Source organism: Eretmochelys imbricata, chromosome 10 (assembly GCF_965152235.1).
Source record: "Eretmochelys imbricata isolate rEreImb1 chromosome 10, rEreImb1.hap1, whole genome shotgun sequence".
Classification (NCBI taxonomy): domain Eukaryota; kingdom Metazoa; phylum Chordata; order Testudines; family Cheloniidae; genus Eretmochelys; species Eretmochelys imbricata.
The window spans coordinates 15,827,299-15,844,815 of NC_135581.1; the positions used below are offsets into that span (position 1 = coordinate 15,827,299).

The window sequence follows — 17,517 nt, forward strand, 5'->3', positions numbered from 1 at the left end:
GAGCAACTGCTCTTTTCAGGCAAGTACCATCCCTTTCTGCACATTCTTTTGTGAGAAGGAGATAGTATGGTCCAGGATATGGTGAAAATCCTGGTGGCTTGGTAAGGTCAGTTTTTCTCCTGCTGGCACTTGCCCCTCTAACAGCAGTGTCCTTCCCTTAAAAAAAGGTATATAAATAAAAACATACGGAGAATTCAAAAACACCTAAAGCAAAAGTAAAATTAACACGGATGCTGAGTTCTTATGACACAACACAAAATGCACAATGCTAATTTGGGATTCTGGTATCCAATCTCAAGTCCAACTTGACTTGCTCATATGCAATAACATGCTACAGCTGTTATAAAAAGAATACAACAGAGATGGTTGCTGAACCACCTTGTCTGCTTGTACTTTTGGGTTTATGCCCCACCCCCCCGCCCATCCGTATAAGACTTTTATAGTTAGGAAGAACAGAGATAGGACTCCCTAAGCAGGCAAGAGGAAGTCAATGTAGGCAAGTGAGAGATGCAAGGATCAAGAGAGGCTCATGAGAAGTGCCATGTGGTGCACTAACTGTAACCCCACATATAAATTATTCTTTTCTGTCTGACAGATTATGTAAATACTGTGATACAGAGACCCCCTGGCAAAAAGTCCTCCATTCTTTGTAAACAGCTCTCACTTCAGATCTGACAAACTCATTGCACCCAACACAGATCTTGCAGAGTTTTCATCTATGTACGATATCATGTGAGATATCTACAGAAAGCTCGTAACTTGTCAAGACAATCATTGGGCAATATATGTAATGGTAATATTTAAGCAATAGTATATTTATACTGAAAGTATGCTTTATGGACTTGGGTGTAGAAATGAAATAACAAAAGGGTAATGTGCCTGAGGCCAGGTCTGAACTATAGTATAACTATGTCATTCAGGGATATGAAAAATCCACATCCCTGAGCAACATAGTTATACTGACCTAACCCCCAATGTTGACAGCGCTATGTCAACGGGAGCACTTCTCCCGTCAGTATAGCTACCACCTCTCCCTAATGTGGATTAACGACACCAACGGGAGAGGCTCTCCTGTCAGTGTAGGCGTGTCTTCCCTTAAGCACTACAGTGGCGCAGCTGAGCTGATGCAGTGCTTTAAGTGTAGACTTGCCCTCAGTGATGGGGCATTCAAGCAAGATGGAGTTGTCACTCTTCCTTAATCAGCTGGCGAGGTAATTAAAGGCTCAATTCACTACCCTTGCTCCCTCCTACAACTATCAATGGAAAATCATTAGCAGCACCACCAAACAATCAAAACCCGTTGGAGGTGGTAAAGGAACATTACAACAGACAGAGCTTGGCCCAGACCTTGAACAGAAACAAAAGGCTGTTTTCAGTACAACACAGAGAGGGAGAAGCACTCTGGATCCAACTGAAGAAACCCCTGGGGAGCAAGGCTGCTTTCATAAACATTTGGGTCCTGGTTCTTGTGAAACCAGCCAGCTCTGCAGAAGACTGAACTTTTGGGGGAAAATCTACTTTATTAGCTAGGAAAAATAACTATTGATACGTGTAGACCCAGGCTCGCGCTTTATGATTCTTTTGTAAACACTTGTTTTCACCACTCTCTCTTGTTTCTAGTTAAATATTTATGCTCTCTTAAATAAGCCGCCTTCTGTTTTATTATACATGGTCACAAGTGCTATGTAGTTTACAGGAGGAGTGGTTTAAGGCAAAACTGGTGAACTGGGGTGAAACACTTCACCTTTGGGTGCAGAGGATCTGTAATTTCGGTGGGTAGCCAGTGTCAGGGGCTGGATAATACAAGAGTAACAATTCAAAGGGACTCAAGGATTAGGGTGCACTTATTGTTAACCTGCAAGGCGAAGTTAGCCCAGAGGAGAGTGCTTGAAGGGCTGGTGGTGTCAGGGAGCTGACAGCCAGCTACCACAAGAAAGACACCGTTTTGCTAGAGGCAGGGGGTGACTCTCAGTCCTGGGTACCCTGAGAACCACCACAAATGCCCTCGGGTTTCTTATATGGATTTTCTTCCTCTAGCCAATGATGATAGAACAGTCCTTTACGTGTAAATAACAATATGTACCTTCAGTGAGAATGGCAACATTTTAGGTAAGTTTGGAGTACTCTTCTTTAAAATAAAAACTAGGATTTTTTAATTGTGGAAACTTTAAAACATGGAAAGAGAACCTTAAACATCTTATTTCATTTTTTTTTTTTAACAGTGAAACTCTCTCTATTGTGTTAGGTGTTCTTTTACTGCCCTCTTGTGACAACAACCTAAAAGATTAGGAGCTATTCAATTAAATTTTTTTTCCATTGGTACCAGATCTTCAAAACTACTTTACCTGCAAATTCTTTCATGTGGTTGCTGAGCACTTGGCCTTGTTCTGCATCCAAATCTGGCAAAGCCTGAATTAACATTTCATCTTTGTCATCAGCAGACAGCTGATACATTCTGTTTGAGGAGAATGTGACATTTGGAACTGCAAGGGAAGAAAATAAAATTACATACTGTGACCCAAGAACCCCTGCTGCCAACTGGCAGAGGGCACTGGGATACACAACACAAGGTCTGTCAACACAAGGTCTTTAATGGTAAACTGTGGAACACTGCTCCTTTGGGAACAGAGGATCTGGGATTTATGTGGGTATCAAGTGATTGTTTAGGGGTTGGATACCAAAGGGGGACACAATGAAGGGACTCAGAGACTGGGATGAATCTGTTGTCAACCTGCTAGGCTGGTGTAGTCCACAGGAAACTACTTGAGTGGCTGACAGGCTGGTTGTCTTAGGGAGCTATCACCCAGCTAGTACAGACAAGATTCCCTCACATTGGAAGCAGGTGGTAACAAGAGGACTCAGCCTCGGATGCCTCAAGAAACATCACATATACTAAGTAGTCATTTAAATACTTTAAGAACCTTTTATGTCTCGGTATTAGGTAAATATAAACTGCCACCTATCAGTCCAACTAATGCTACGGTTTGCTCAGAATTTTGTACTGGGGAAAAGCTAATTTCTCTCAGAAAACAACTGTGCTGGTTTTACACTTCTGTTTTCATCTCGAAGTGGCTGGGACAGAGAAAGGGAAAACATTTTTTTCGCTTGAAAAGTATATTATTTTACAATGTGCTATTTTATCGTTAATCATGAACCTTACAATACAATTTATGAGCACAAGCTTCAGCTGTGTGATGCCCAAGAGCTGAACTGACAACAGAGTGGTACAGAAGGCAGTCTCAAACTCAGGAAACACTTGGAGGACATTTAGCTATAGTATTTGAACAAACTCTTGCAGAGTATCCAGATGTGCTCTTGCAAAAGGCTTATCTACTACTCATTCCAGGAGGTCAGTAGGTGATGTAAACTGTAGAGTAAAGCATGTCCTGTTTGTATTAGGGATCTGTGTGTTTTTTGATGGAAACAAAAATGTTGTAAAGATTTCTACACAGACAAATTAATGCAAAGTTAACATTGCTCTAGTGAATTTCCTAGCAACACAATCCCTAAAAGTCAAGGAAACCACCAGGTAAGCCAATGTTACCATTCAGACCAGCCCTTTGTTCATAGAGCTTACCACCCCATCATCAAACAGACTCAAACACATGCACTTGGACTAGTCACTTCTGTAATATTTTCCCTTGCCCTTCAGACAACCACCCACGATGCACACATCCAGCCCTCAGTCACACTAAAAATCTTAACTCTGACCCCAACCAGTTTAATATATTTGATCAATACATTAAAAATTCTGAAGTCTTGAGTTAAGGGTGTGCATGCAAGTATGATTCAGAGGACATGTGCCCATACAGGTGGCTATTTGCTGCAAGCGAGAGGGTGGGGGAGCATATCAGTTCAGCTGACTGGTTAAGGTATGTCTAGGCTGGTCTAGACGTTAACAGTGCCATTAACTGCCTATTTCCTGGATTTTTAGTGTTTTGGTAGAAAAAAATGGTAAAAGTATGCTGGGTAAGAAAAATCGGGGGGGGGGGGGAATTTAAGAGTGCTGGCGGGGCTAAGGGGGCAGAGCAGCACCTCCAGGCACCAGAGATGATCTCTAATGGGTTGCTGGAGCGTGATGCGGGCAGGGGTGGAAATACCCTGTGCTGTGAACCATAGCAAGCAGTGGAGGGGCATTTTAATCTCCAGAACCTAACAATTCTCAGGCTCCTCAGACAGCTCAAGCTGCAGCCCACAAGCACTACCTAGTTCATGGACTGGCTTGTGCATAAGGAGCCAGGGACCTGCTAGTTCTGCAGGAGGAGTGCCCACTGCCACCCACCGTGCCCAGCTCAAAACATCAGGACTCCATGAGGTTCCACTCCAAGTCCCTCAGGTGAAAAAGGCACGGAAATGTTAGTGTTTCCCTGCGGCACGTAGATGTTCCTCAGCCCCACCTCCACTTGCCCCCTCCTCTTCCCTGCATACTCTGTGGATTTGCCCTGGCACCCAGCTGTACCTGGCTCCAAGCCCTTTCCCTTATGGGGTCTCTCTCCCTAGATCTCCAGACAAACTTCTCTCCAGACAAACCACTGACCAGCAGCAGAGCTGAGGAAAACTTCCCCAGTCCTCCACCACCACCTGCCCGCCCTTGCTGCCCATAGCGAGCCTCTCTCTCACCTGTTCCAGCTCCTTCCTTTGGTGCCCAGAAGCCTATGGCGGAAGCATGTTCTACAATGGCTTCTAAGGTGAAGATGAAAACAGTAAGTGTGGTCATTTTGTCTAGACAAAGGCACACTGAGTTGGTGCAGGATTAGCTAGTGTGGGGAACGAGCAGCCTGGAGTTGTTCAGACTCACTCTAGGGATCTGAAAGAAACATTAGACTCACAGGGAAAAGTTCAATAAGGAGGGATAGGATTCTGAAATCACAACTCAATGTAGTGTGAAAAGGAGCTTGGAAATTCAAGCTTGTCCTCCTGATTGAAACGGTACAAATGTGTGAAATTAAATGTTAGATTAAAGGATTTAAACCCCACTTTAAATGTAAAACTGAATGCAGCCTTTCACTCCATAATAAAATATACCCCACTGTACAAGTCTAAGATACATTTTTAATTAACTCAGGGGTGGGGGACTGTTCTTGTGAGCGCCATATTCTCTTTCCCCCACGATCAGCAATAGATGCTAACAGCTATTCTGTAGTACTCACCTCTCTCTTTTTCAGTGGATTTAAAAGTCTGTCTGGAAGTTCTGTATTCTACTGCAGAGTCCTTGGATTTAAGCTTGTGTTGGAATAAAAACAGAAATCACAAATATAATCCATGAATTTCTACATTTTTCTCGCACATGTTTCCAGCCACAAAGCAGTTTGGAATAGCGGCAGCTACTACATTAAGACACAAGATGCCCCCAGTACAGCCAATTCTGCAATCCTGCCTGCTGTAGTCAATATTTAATAATACTTGGAACTATACATGTAGTGCTTTACATTTTCAAATTCTTGTACAAATATTAGCTAATCAAACCTAACAATATCCCTGTAATATCTTATAAGGAAATAGGATTATACCTGTTTTACAGAGGGGGAAACAGAGGGATTAAGGCCCCAATCCTGCAACTGGCTCCATGTGGGCACACCCCAGTGCCCATAGGAGTCCCGCTTAAATTGCAGGGATGTGTCTGTGCCGAGCCAGTTGCCAAATTAGGACCTAAGTGACTTGTCCAAGGCCACACAGTAAAACAGTGGTAGAGTTACGAAGAGACCACAGAAGTACCTGATTTCCAGCTCTATCCTCAGTGCACTAGACCATGCTACCCTACCAAAGCAGCCATCTACAGTAGCTTTTTAATAGGCTTTTTAGCTGAATCTTCTTGAACCACAGGCTCACAGAAGATGGCTGCCATGTTTCTTGGAGCCTTATTGAAAGTAGAGGTCCTGTCCTTACACATGTCCTTCTGAGGTATCTGATTGATACCATTAGTCGTCCTGTCCTGTTGAAGTAAAGTAATGAATCTCTACTACTGATTATATTACTCAGTAGGAGAAACTGCTGTCTCCAGAAACTCTTTACAAGTGCAGCTAAGGAAAGAGAGAGATTAGTGGAGGATGTGAAAAGAAATAAAGTGAGTGAGAAAATATGATCTTCCTCCTTCCAAATTTCATATTATGCAGCTTTTGTCTTGCAGCCTTACATTATTGTCCTCCCCTCTGACAAGCAACTGTAAAATGGCACTGAGGAGTTCCATGCCTATTGTCTCTCAGTGACTCTCTATGAAGTTTAGACTGCTTACTAAATGCCAGAGCTACAAACATATCGTAGGATCCGAGAGTCAAGTGGAAATTTTTCCACCTCATAATATAGGGGGAAGGGTTATTATTATTACTAAAACTCATACTCATACATCTTTACATGAACAGTAATAAAAATTCTGCAAGCCAAATTCTGCCGAGTTACAGCAGTGCAACCGCATTGGAGACATAGCTTTGTGCAATAACAACAGAGTTGCAGAGGTTTTCTGGGGCCAGAATTTGACCCTGCCATTTTGGAATGTAGTTTTGGAATTCCTTCTTTGAGAGAATGAACATACTCCTGCATAATGACAGGTTTCAGAGTAACAGCCGTGTTAGTCTGTATTCGCAAAAAGAAAAGGAGTACTTGTGGCACCTTAGAGACTAACCAATTTATTTGAGCATGAGCTTTCGTGAGCTACAGCTCACTTCATCAGATGTGATGATGTGATCATCATTCATCTGATGAAGTGAGCTGTAGCTCACGAAAGCTCATGCTCAAATAAATTGGTTAGTCTCTAAGGTGCCACAAGTACTCCTTTTCTTTATACTCCTGCATGTGCACCTTTATTAACTCTGTAGTGTTAACAGGAGGAAAGAATAGTAAAAGCTTATTTTTTAATCATTAAATAAGCAGCTGAGACCCAAAATATACACAGGAAACAGATGTGGTGACAAGGTCCCATTTTCAGAAATTAAACATTGAAAATGTAATATGTGCTATCAGAAAGAACAACAAATTAAAATTAGGGTGATCTTACTTGATGCCTCCAAGTCTCTTTGACCAGTTCCCAGCTCCCTGCGTGCAACTAAATCTAAAGCTTGGCTCCCCAGTGCCACACTAGTCCCAGCTATAACTTCTATGCCCCACGAAGATTTATCTATACTTCAACTCTTCAATGCTTCCTTCCTGCTCTAGTTATTAATTATGTCAACAGCTGCTCTAGAGGAGACAGTATTCTAAACACAGGTCTTTGGAGGTAGTAATGGAAGCAAATACTTTGTTTAACAAATATAAATGTATCTATTTTAGATCTACACATGCATGCAGGCACACACGTATATTCTATTAACAACAGATGAAATCCTGACTGCATTCAAGTAAAGGGCAAACTCACTTTGACTTCAGTGGGGCCAGATTTTCTTCAAATATGTTTTAGATCTCAAACTACATACAACTTTTAAAAAAATAGAGTCAAGCCTGTCTGCCCCCTGCCTGAAAAAGCAAAAAATGATGGTCCTTTCACTTTCCTTTTCAGAGCACCTGTTTTACCGACCTCAGGTTTTTTTATTCTATTATTATCAGGTGACTGTGCTAGCTTGCTTGAAGACCTTGTAGAAATATAGCAGTGATTTGTCTCAGAGGGTTCATAGCTTACCTCAGCACTGGTCATACTTCTGCTATGAATGGACTAATACAAAACAAACACAAAAGACATGGTGTTTTCAGCATAATCCAGTACAGTTTTGAAAATGGTATTGTAACTTTATCATGTTAGCAATCAAACTCAAGCATGAAATTACATGGGCAAATGGTTTATACCTTCTGAAGCTAGACACAGCTATGACAACAAAGCATCAAATGGCTAATGGAAGCAATAAACATTCTGTGTGTCTAACGTAGCTATTGTGTTTGGGTATTACACACAGTAGAACCCAGGGGTGCTGGAACAATTTGTATAGTGGGGATGCTGAGCATAGGCGCCAACTTTTCCCAGTGCCGGTGCGCGCTCAACCCCCCCCAGACCCTTGGCCCTGCCCCGACACCACCCCTGCCCCAAAGTTCCCGCCCCAACTCTGCCCCCTCCCTGCGCCTATTGGACCCTTTCCCCAAATCCCTGCCCTGGCCCCACCTCTTCCCCAAGCGTGCCATGTTCCCCCCTCCTCTACCCTCCCTCCAAGCGTTTGCAGCCACGAAACAGCTGTTTCGCGGCGGGAACTGCTGGGAGCTAGGGGGAGAAGTGGGGAAGGCACACTCAGGGGAGGCAGAGGTGTGCTGGGGCGGGGAGTTGCTGGTGGGTGCAGAGCACCCACCAGTTTTTCCCCATGGGTGCTCCAGCCTCGAAGCACCCATGGAGTCAGCGCCTATGGTGCTGAGAGCCACTGAACCAAACTGTAAACCCTGTATATAATGGAATCCACTTCAAGCCAGGGGGTGCAGCAGCCCCCCCAGCACCCCTAGTTCCAGCACCTATGGTGGAACCCTATTCTGGTGAAGTCCTTTTTCACAACACTCTCTAAAAATGTTATTGTGGATTCCATATTCATGGTCTCCCACTAATTTCCAGGTAGAAATTGCTCACCTTGCAAATAAAGAGGGTTTGTTTGTTTTTCTGACAGCATTGCAAATTCAGCCTATGCTCTGAGAATCAAGCTGAGTTCCTTCTGCATTGTGCATCATTGCTAGTAATAAAAGATTCTACAGACCAAATTATGCCCTCTACCAAATTCTATAAACCAAATTATGTACTGCTACCCCAGGCCATCTCCACTGCTGTCAATGTTTTTGCACAGGTGTCACTGAAAGCATCATTTGATCTGCAGAATCTTTAACTGTTTTTTAAAAAAAACTATCTAGCTGTCTGTGTAACAGTGAGACTAATGCCATTTTTACAGGGTCACTTTTTAGAACAGAGCTGCACTTTACGGAAGATAAGCACTTGTCTCTTGTCATGTAAACTTCACTCTCCAACAATGTCCACCCATTTGTCAGCTGCCCACACAAATATCTGTGCCTTTTTCCATGCTGCCAATTACACCCTCTCTGAACTGATCTGAAAGGCCACTTTCCTCTGCCAAAATATAGGAAATCAGCCAATTAATAGTGGCTTAAGGGGCAGATGGGCTGCACATACTTTACATATGCAGAATTTATCAGGAAAAAAGTGTAAGCGTATATAAAAATTGTATACATTTGCTTGGATCCCTTTCCTCCCAGCCTTTGTGTGTCACTTATTTTCTTGAACTGTAACCTCCTTGGGGCAGGGACTATATGTTTGCATGGAATAAAGGGATCTAATTCATACATGTTTGCATGGAACCCAGAACTATTTGGTCCATTAATGAGACCTCTAGATGGGTACTGTAATATAAATATTAAATTATAACATAGCATACGAAGTTCTACAACATTAGTACCTGAAATGAGTATTCTGGGTGCTGCAGAATATGCCGTGCCCCTTCTGTGTAATCTTCAGTTCTATGATCATTTCCTTCTTGATTTACAAGATCTAATTGCTGCTTAATCATATCATTGGTAACATATAACAGGGCGCAGTCAAGGAGAGCTTCAAAGAATTCAAGAAAAACCAACTAGAGTAAAATAATAATAATAATAATAATAATTACTTCATTTCTGTAGAATCTCCTCTTTGAGGACTAAGCATCTGATCCAGCAAAGCATTTGAGTAGATGCTTAATTTTAAGCACATTAGCAGTCCCATTGACTTAGAATCGTAGAATATCAGGGTTGGAAGGGACCTCAGGAGGTCATCTAGTCCAACCCCCTACTCAAAGCAGGACCGATCCCCAATTAAATCATCCCAACCAGGGCTTTGTCAAGCCTGACCTTAAAAACTTCTAAGGAAGGAGACTCCACCACCTCCCTAGGTAACGCATTCCAGTGTTTCACCACCCTCCTAGTGAAAAAGTTTTTCCTAATATCCAACCTAAATCTCCCCCACTGCAACTTGAGACCATTACTCCTTGTTCTGTCATCTGCTACCACTGAGAACAGTCTAGAGCCATCCTCTTTGGAACCCCCTTTCAGGTAGTTGAAAGCAGCTATCAAATCCCCCCTCATTCTTCTCTTCTGTAGACTAAACATCCCCAGTTCCCTCAGCCTCTCCTCATAAGTCATGTGTTCCAGTCCCCTAATCATTTTTGTTGCCCTACACTGGACTCTTTCCAATTTTTCCACATCCTTCTTGTAGTGTGGGGCCCAAAACTGGACTCAATACTCCAGATGAGGCCTCACCAGTGTCAAACAGAGAGGAACGATCACATCCTTCGATCTGCTGGCAATGCCCCTCGTATACATCCCAAAATGCCATTGGCCTTCTTGGCAACAAGGGCACACTGTTGACCATATCCAGCTTCTCGTCCACTGTAACCCGTAAGTCCTTTTCTGCAGAACTGCTGCCTAGCCATTCGTAGCCAGTCTGTAGCGGTGCACTGGATTCTTCCGTCCTAAGTGCAGGACTCTGCACTTGTCCTTGTTGAACCTCATCAGATTTCTTTTGGCCCAATCCTCCAATTTGTCTAGGCCCTTTGTATCCTATCCCTACCCTCCAGTGTATCTACCTCTCCTCTCAGTTTAGTGTCATCTGCAAACTTGCTGAGGGTGCAATGCACACCATCCTCCAGATCATTTATGAAGATATTGAACAAAACCGGCCCCAGGACCGACCCTTGGGGCACTCCACTTGATACCGGCTGCCAACTAGACATGGAGCCATTGATCACTACCCGTTGAGCCTGACAATCTAGCCAGCTTTCTATCTACCTTATAGCCCATTCATCCAGCCCACACTTCTTTAACTTGCTGGCAAGAATACTGTGGGAGACTGTGTCAAAAGCTTTGCTAAAGTCAAGGAACAACACGTCCACTGCTTTCCCTTCATCCACAGAACCAGTTATCTTATCATAGAAGGCAATTAGATTAGTCAGGCATGACTTGCCCTTGGTGAATCCATGCTGACTGTTCCTGATCACTTTCCTCTCCTCTCAGTGCTTCAGAATTGATTCCTTGAGGACCTGCTCCATGATTTTTCCAGGGACTGAGGTGAGGCTGACTGGCCTGTAGTTCCCAGGATCCTCCTTCTTCCCTTTTTTAAAGATGGGCACTACATTAGCCTTTTTCCAGTCGTCCAGGACTTCCCCGGATCGCCATGAGTTTTCAAAGATAATGGCCAATGGCTCTGCAATCACATTCACCAACTCCTTTAGCACTCTTGGATGCAACGCATCCGGCCCCATGGACTTGTGCACGTCCAGCTTTTCTAAATAGTCCCGAACCACTTCTTTCTCCACAGAGGGCTGGTCACCTCCTCCCCATGCTGTGCTGCCCAGTGCAGCAGTCTGGGAGCTGACCTTGTTCATGAAGACAGAGGCAAAAAAAGCATTGAGTACATTAGCTTTTTCCACATCCTCTGTCACTAGGTTGCCTCCCTCATTCAGTAAGGGGCCCACACTTTCCTTGACTTTCTTCTTGTTGCTAACATACCTGAAGAAACCCTTCTTGTTACTCTTAACATCTCTTGCTAGCTGCAACTCCAGGTGTGATTTGGCCTTCCTGATTTCACTCGTGCATGCCCGAGCAATATTTTTATACTCATCCCTAGTCATTTGTCCAATCTTCCACTTCTTGTAAGCTTCTTTTTTGTATTTAAGATCAGCAAGGATTTCACCGTTAAGCTGGACTTAAATTGGATTGTTCATGTGCACCATGCTTAAAGAGCTTACTGAATCAGGGCCTATCAATCAATAATGATCATGACCCTTCTTCTCTGTGGAAAACTAATCATAACCAAAGTCCTATTACATTACTATATTCCATTATGACATTAGCAAGTAATATACAGTATTTCACATTGCATACAACTAAATGATAATACAGTATTGCATCATCCTCCTGGCTAAGTTTTTGCTACACGTGGCATTAAGGCTCAGGGATATTTTTCTATCTGGTGGACAGGGGAATGGTTATATTTTTGTCTGGAATGGACGGTGTTTTGTTGTATGCATTGTGCCTAGAGTCTACAGTAATGGGCATGTAATGGATTATTTAATAATAAAACAAACTGCGGCCATCCAAACCACCACAAACAGATATTTATAACAAATTCAATAATGTAGATTACAGCAGACTGCCGTTGGGTGAAAACTAATACCTTAGGGGAGAAATTCACCAACCCTGCACAACGCTTGAGTGCAAAGATTTCTACAGGGATTGAGGGGATGGAAGTCTTTACCTGCAGGCTGGCTGACAGCCTCCACAGCCACTACTCCAGCCTTGTAGGCTGGAAGTGCAGACACTGCTGCTTCACACCTCATGTTCAGGGTTCCTGGGCCAGCAGATCTGCACGACTGAGGATCTCACCACTCAGGTGATGATCCAGTCTAAAGGCTCCTAAGTAGCAAGAAGTCCAAAGACCTCCCAGTGCAGCCATTCCATCTGTGCACTCCTGTGCAATTCCACCGTGGAAAATAAGTGGTGCAAATAGTCCTGCACCAGACTGAACTGAATTTCATTCTATGCACGGTTGTACTCTCAGAAAACATCCCAGACATCCAGTGTGCAGTCATAGGGCGTAGAGAACACACTTGCAGCTAACTGTTCAGTAATTGGAAGGGCATGATAATGAGCAAACCATGGAACAATGAGAAATATGTGAGATAAAATAACCCAGATGATATATGATGAACAAAGGAATATCAAGATGGGATGCTTAATGATCAGCTCCATTTCTTGAATATAAACAACACTATTTTTCTTCTATTTTGGAAGGTATGATGGTACAATTCTACTTGCTGACAGCTTCTAAAAATAATTGTAATTGATCCTGTAGCAATTAATTACCTGCTGACGATTTGCATCATGAACTGTTTGTACTTTTTTCCTTACATACCTCATGCTGTAAGTTGCTGTCATCTCCGTCGCGTACAAAAGGATTGTCCTTCACCAGTATTTCCACAATTTTTGTAGCAGTTAATTGTTTGCTTAGCATATTTAAATCCTGTATGTCAAAAAGGTCAAAAATTACTAGTATTTGAGACATTTACAAATATGGACCTGATCTGGCTCCCTTTGAAGTCAATGTCAAAATTCCCCTTGATTTCAATGGAAGCAGGATTGGTCTCTCACAAAGTAATTCATGCTATACAGGATAAAATTGGGGCCTCACTGAAGTCAGTAGGAGTTTTGCCATTGACTTCAATAGAGCTAGTACTCACTTATACAGTATGTTAAACCCCAAGTTCAGGAAAGTTCATCAATTAACTATCCCTTGGCACCTGCTGACTTTGATACACCCAACAGCTACCCATTTCTCTGTCTGCCAGTTTTATTTTTTTTAATTCCACTCTGCATAAAAGAAGGGGTGAATCAGTAAGTGTTCCCCATAGGAATGCAGAGGAGTCTTGCAAGCATGCAGCTGATTTCCAGAGGTGTAAGCAGGCTTGATTTTTAATCATTAAGGGCCTGATCCAAAACCTATGGCTATCAGTGGGAGACTTCAATGTGATTTGGATCAGTCCCTAAATTCCAGGGCTCTGGGAAATAATCCTGTGTCCATGATGCTTTACCATACTTCAAATTACATAAATACATCATTTAAAAATATTGTTTATTGAATGTTATTTTATTTCTGAATCGGTCAGCCTTGGACTTCTGCAGACATTAATTTTTAATCCGTAACAATTAGTATCTACATTTAAAAAAGCGTCAGTGAAAATATTTAAATTGATTAAAAACATTAAATACTCAAAATAAGTTTAAGGCATAGAGGAATCAAAGAATTTGGAATTGGATCCTCTATACAGTTAAGCATGTGAGCAACTTTATTCTTGTGAACCATATCTTTGAGGCCAATAGGATAACTTATGTGAATACAGTTACTCAAGTTCTTAAGTGTTTTCAATGGCAGGCCATTAGTGACAAGAGTTTAAAAATGTCATTTTGAACTAGACAAATAAATTAGTACCTAGACACACAAATAAAAGTATAAAAGATTGTTACTTTCAACATCCAGAGGAAGTGTCTCATTTTCATTGTGGGTTCATAAGGAGGTATGGTGCTTGGTCTACAATAAGTCCTGTATATCTCCCAGCATTTATCTATGTAATTAATTGCACAGACAGTTTGTTGTTGTTCACAGAATAAAATGCCTGTAGAAGTGAAGTGGGAAAATACAGAAGTTCAAATAAAACTTGTTTAATTACTACTAACAGCAATTGATTCTGCTTAGCACAGAAAGATGTTGCATTACTTACCTTGTATATGACAGGCATTGGGAATAATGTTCTTCATCATCATTTTTGAGAAACACTTAAACAGATATGGACCTTTATCTCTACAGTTAAAACAAAGTTTTATATTACAACTTCCTTTTTTGCACAGTAGGTATTGTTTGAACATTGTTTGATTCCCAGGTGCAACACTGGATATTTATCCAGTAAAAGTTATACTGTGGATTTTTCATTGACAAATTCTTCAGTGAACTATGTTCTATCCTTAGGGACTATTTGCAATGCTGTCACATTGTGAAGCTCCAGAAGATTTATTTATTTTCCTGAAGCCCAAAGCAATGGATGTCTTTTATACAATTTACACGCATATCCGATGGGATTTTCAAAAATGCTTAAGTATCTTAGGAGCACAAGTCCATCTGAAAATCAGTATTTTCTTTTTCCTCCCTTCCTCTGAACAGATTATCTACTATATTTTACATAAAGCAATACAAATTAAATTTTATATGATTACCCATTATGAAGTATTACTGACCAGCCAAAGGCACTCATATGCCAATGATATTCTGGAACTTATACTATATCTGTATGAAGCCTGTGCTCCACCACCCTTAGGAGTAAGAATCTTAAGGTAAGCTGGGAATTTTTTTTTATTTTATTTTTTGTGGGGAGGGTTGCATGGCAGTGCCACAGACTGAAGCCAAATCACAAGGCCAGACTCCACTATTCAATTGAAACTGATGTATGCATGCCATGTACCATCCCTAAATAATTCAATACTAGTAAAAAAAAAAAAAATAATTCAATACGAGTAAAAAAAAAATAATAATTCAATACGAGTAAAAAAAAAAAAAAAAAAAGTCAGAAGAAGGAGGGGAGAACTTTCTCCTGAGATCTGAATCCAAGCACTCACCCCAAGGAGCTGTGGACAGGGCATTAGCAGAGGAAGGAGAGAGAGAAAGGACAGAAAAAGGAGAGGGGGCAGAGGAAGAATAAGACTGATCATGCTTATTCTAAGACTGGCTACCATCTAGCAATTATATAATAGTCAAACACTGAAACTCGGGCAATTCTCACTAAAACTAAGTAAAAGCACTTACTTGTGGTCTTTGTCATAGATATGGACCGCTAGATGAATAATGTAAGTCAAAAATGTTCTTAGCAGCAAAGTCTCATATGGAGAATGCACCTCCTCAGGTGATGTTTTATCTTCTAAAACAACAAGATAGAAGAAAAGAATCTCTATTATCAGTACTAACTGAATCAGTTTGATCTACAAATAAAAAAAAGCTTATCACCACGTGTGCCAGTATGCCTCTCTCATCTTCCTATGATCTCCCACATTGATCCAACATTCACAGAAGAAACAGACTAGAGGTAGCACTACTTCCAAGTCAGCAAGCCAACAGGGCATCACCTACCAGGGTCATGGGGGAGGGGAGAATTCAAAATGCCCCTGTAGTCTTGAGCAAATCACTCAGGACCTGGTCCTGAAATTGGACTTGGATGGGCAAAGCCACATTGATCTCTGCCTTTTCAGGAACCCTTCTTAGAGCTCTTCCCGTAGGCACATGAGCATAGGGCAGGGAAAGCAAAGCTAGAGCTAACCCCTTGTGTAGCAAGGATCAGGTTGTGCCTCTGCAACTTGTCACAAACATCCACAACAGCAACAGGTGAAGCTGACTGATTAACTGGCTATGCAGGAGAACAGTGACACATACGATACACAAATTGGTGTTGAACACATGAAGTAAACAAACTGAACAAAAAAAGAAAAAATAAGATTTCTTTCCTCTTTAATCTCTTTCAGTTATAGTCACCTTAAGTGTTACTTGTAACAATAATAGGGAATATAATTCAGACAGAAGTATGATTTTTAAGATAACGCTTTAAAACAGTTTTGATGAGTGTTATTATTTTGTGCTTATTTTTGCCTGAGGATCCCAAAGCACGAGTGAATCTTCTTATGCCTATTTCACAGATAACAGGTAAATTGCCCAGGGGCACCGAACAAGTCAGCCACAGTGTTGTGTACAGAACCCAATTCTCAGACTCCTAGTCCCTAACTCTAACCATTATATGCTTCTGATAGTCAATCTACAGGCATACAAACCATTCAGTATCCTGTCCATATCAGCAAGGGTTATATTGTAATGATGAAACCTGCAATCCTTTAGAAATCTCCAGAACTGGAGTTTAGTCATCAGGAAGGTGTTGTCAAGAGATTGATCACAGCCCAAACTGCTGTAAAAACTGTAGATTCTTCTCAGTTCTGTAATATGTCTCAATACGGCATATTCTACCTACACAAAACAGTAAATGGCACGCGTTAGTTTTAATCTCATGACAAGTAATAACTTCAGCTCACCTGATGTATTTACTAAATCCAGCCAGGGACAGTACTGCCAGAAGTTGTTAACATAGGATTGCCCTTTGCTGTCCTATGAGAAAGGAGTTTGATCCTCTTAGTCCATTTCCCAGTGGAAAAGTATCCACATCCCAAAACCTACCACTGTTATCTCACTATCTGGCAACCTTTCTGGCAATTGCACCATAAAGACTACAAACTAGGTAGGCATGGAGCCTGAACTATCCTCTCGCCGCCACAGGTCAGGGACAAGAGACTTTGTCAGGCAATTGTGGGGAAACCTGCCCTGCTGTTGCCTGAACTGCACCAGTTTTGTGGATAGCTACAGGACTTTGTGTTATTTGTATGCATTTCAGAAGCCCCAATTATGGACCAGGGTCCCACTGTACAAACACAGAATAAAAGACAGTCCCTAGCCAAAAATTTAATATTCAAATTTGTCAATCTGATATAACATGGCTGACCGTGTGGAGTTTTATGCTCCTTTGGTACCATTATGGAATGTTACCACAAAGGCCCCAACCTAACCTCTCCCATGTCCTGTAAGGGAAATATTGAATGCCTTTTCAATAAATTTAATGTGACCTGTTTAATTGTCTTTTATGGGACATTCAACAAGACAGAACACCACCTCTTTGGCATTGCTCTGTCCATTTGCTTCTGTTTTGTTTTTTATTGCCTGCAGACTTTCAGATCATAGCTTAATAAAAAGACTTGTATAGAACACACAAATAAAATAAAGTAAATAATGTGAAACATATCAGCAATAAAACTGAAAAATATCAGCAGTGTGCAGGCTTTTACCTGTTTCATTTCTTCCTGTCTGTCTTTCTCTGGAAACAAGTTCAGCAATGAAGATATGTCTAGTTCAATGTTTGATCCCAACACAGAGGTATTTCCTGGGCCATCAACTATTCTGATGGTTTCTACCAAGTAACAAAAGTAACAATT

At 41.7% G+C, this 17,517-nt stretch overlaps 1 protein-coding gene across 1 annotated transcript in view; it reads right to left on the reverse strand.

Annotated features, from left to right (window-relative positions):
• The window catches only part of LOC144271735 (radial spoke head 10 homolog B2-like), a 34,335-nt gene that overhangs the window by 5,130 nt on the left and 11,688 nt on the right, over positions 1 to 17,517 (reverse strand). Inside the window, exons 9-19 of the mRNA XM_077829309.1 lie at positions 17,371 to 17,492; positions 16,312 to 16,501; positions 15,299 to 15,410; positions 14,223 to 14,302; positions 13,969 to 14,117; positions 12,860 to 12,967; positions 9,369 to 9,542; positions 7,508 to 7,642; positions 5,151 to 5,223; positions 4,621 to 4,683; positions 2,346 to 2,483 (exon numbers count right to left, since the gene is read on the reverse strand). Of these exons, the coding sequence (XP_077685435.1) occupies positions 2,346 to 2,483; positions 4,621 to 4,683; positions 5,151 to 5,223; positions 7,508 to 7,642; positions 9,369 to 9,542; positions 12,860 to 12,967; positions 13,969 to 14,117; positions 14,223 to 14,302; positions 15,299 to 15,410; positions 16,312 to 16,501; positions 17,371 to 17,492 (1,344 nt within the window). The remainder of the gene's footprint in view (positions 1 to 2,345; positions 2,484 to 4,620; positions 4,684 to 5,150; positions 5,224 to 7,507; positions 7,643 to 9,368; positions 9,543 to 12,859; positions 12,968 to 13,968; positions 14,118 to 14,222; positions 14,303 to 15,298; positions 15,411 to 16,311; positions 16,502 to 17,370; positions 17,493 to 17,517) is intronic.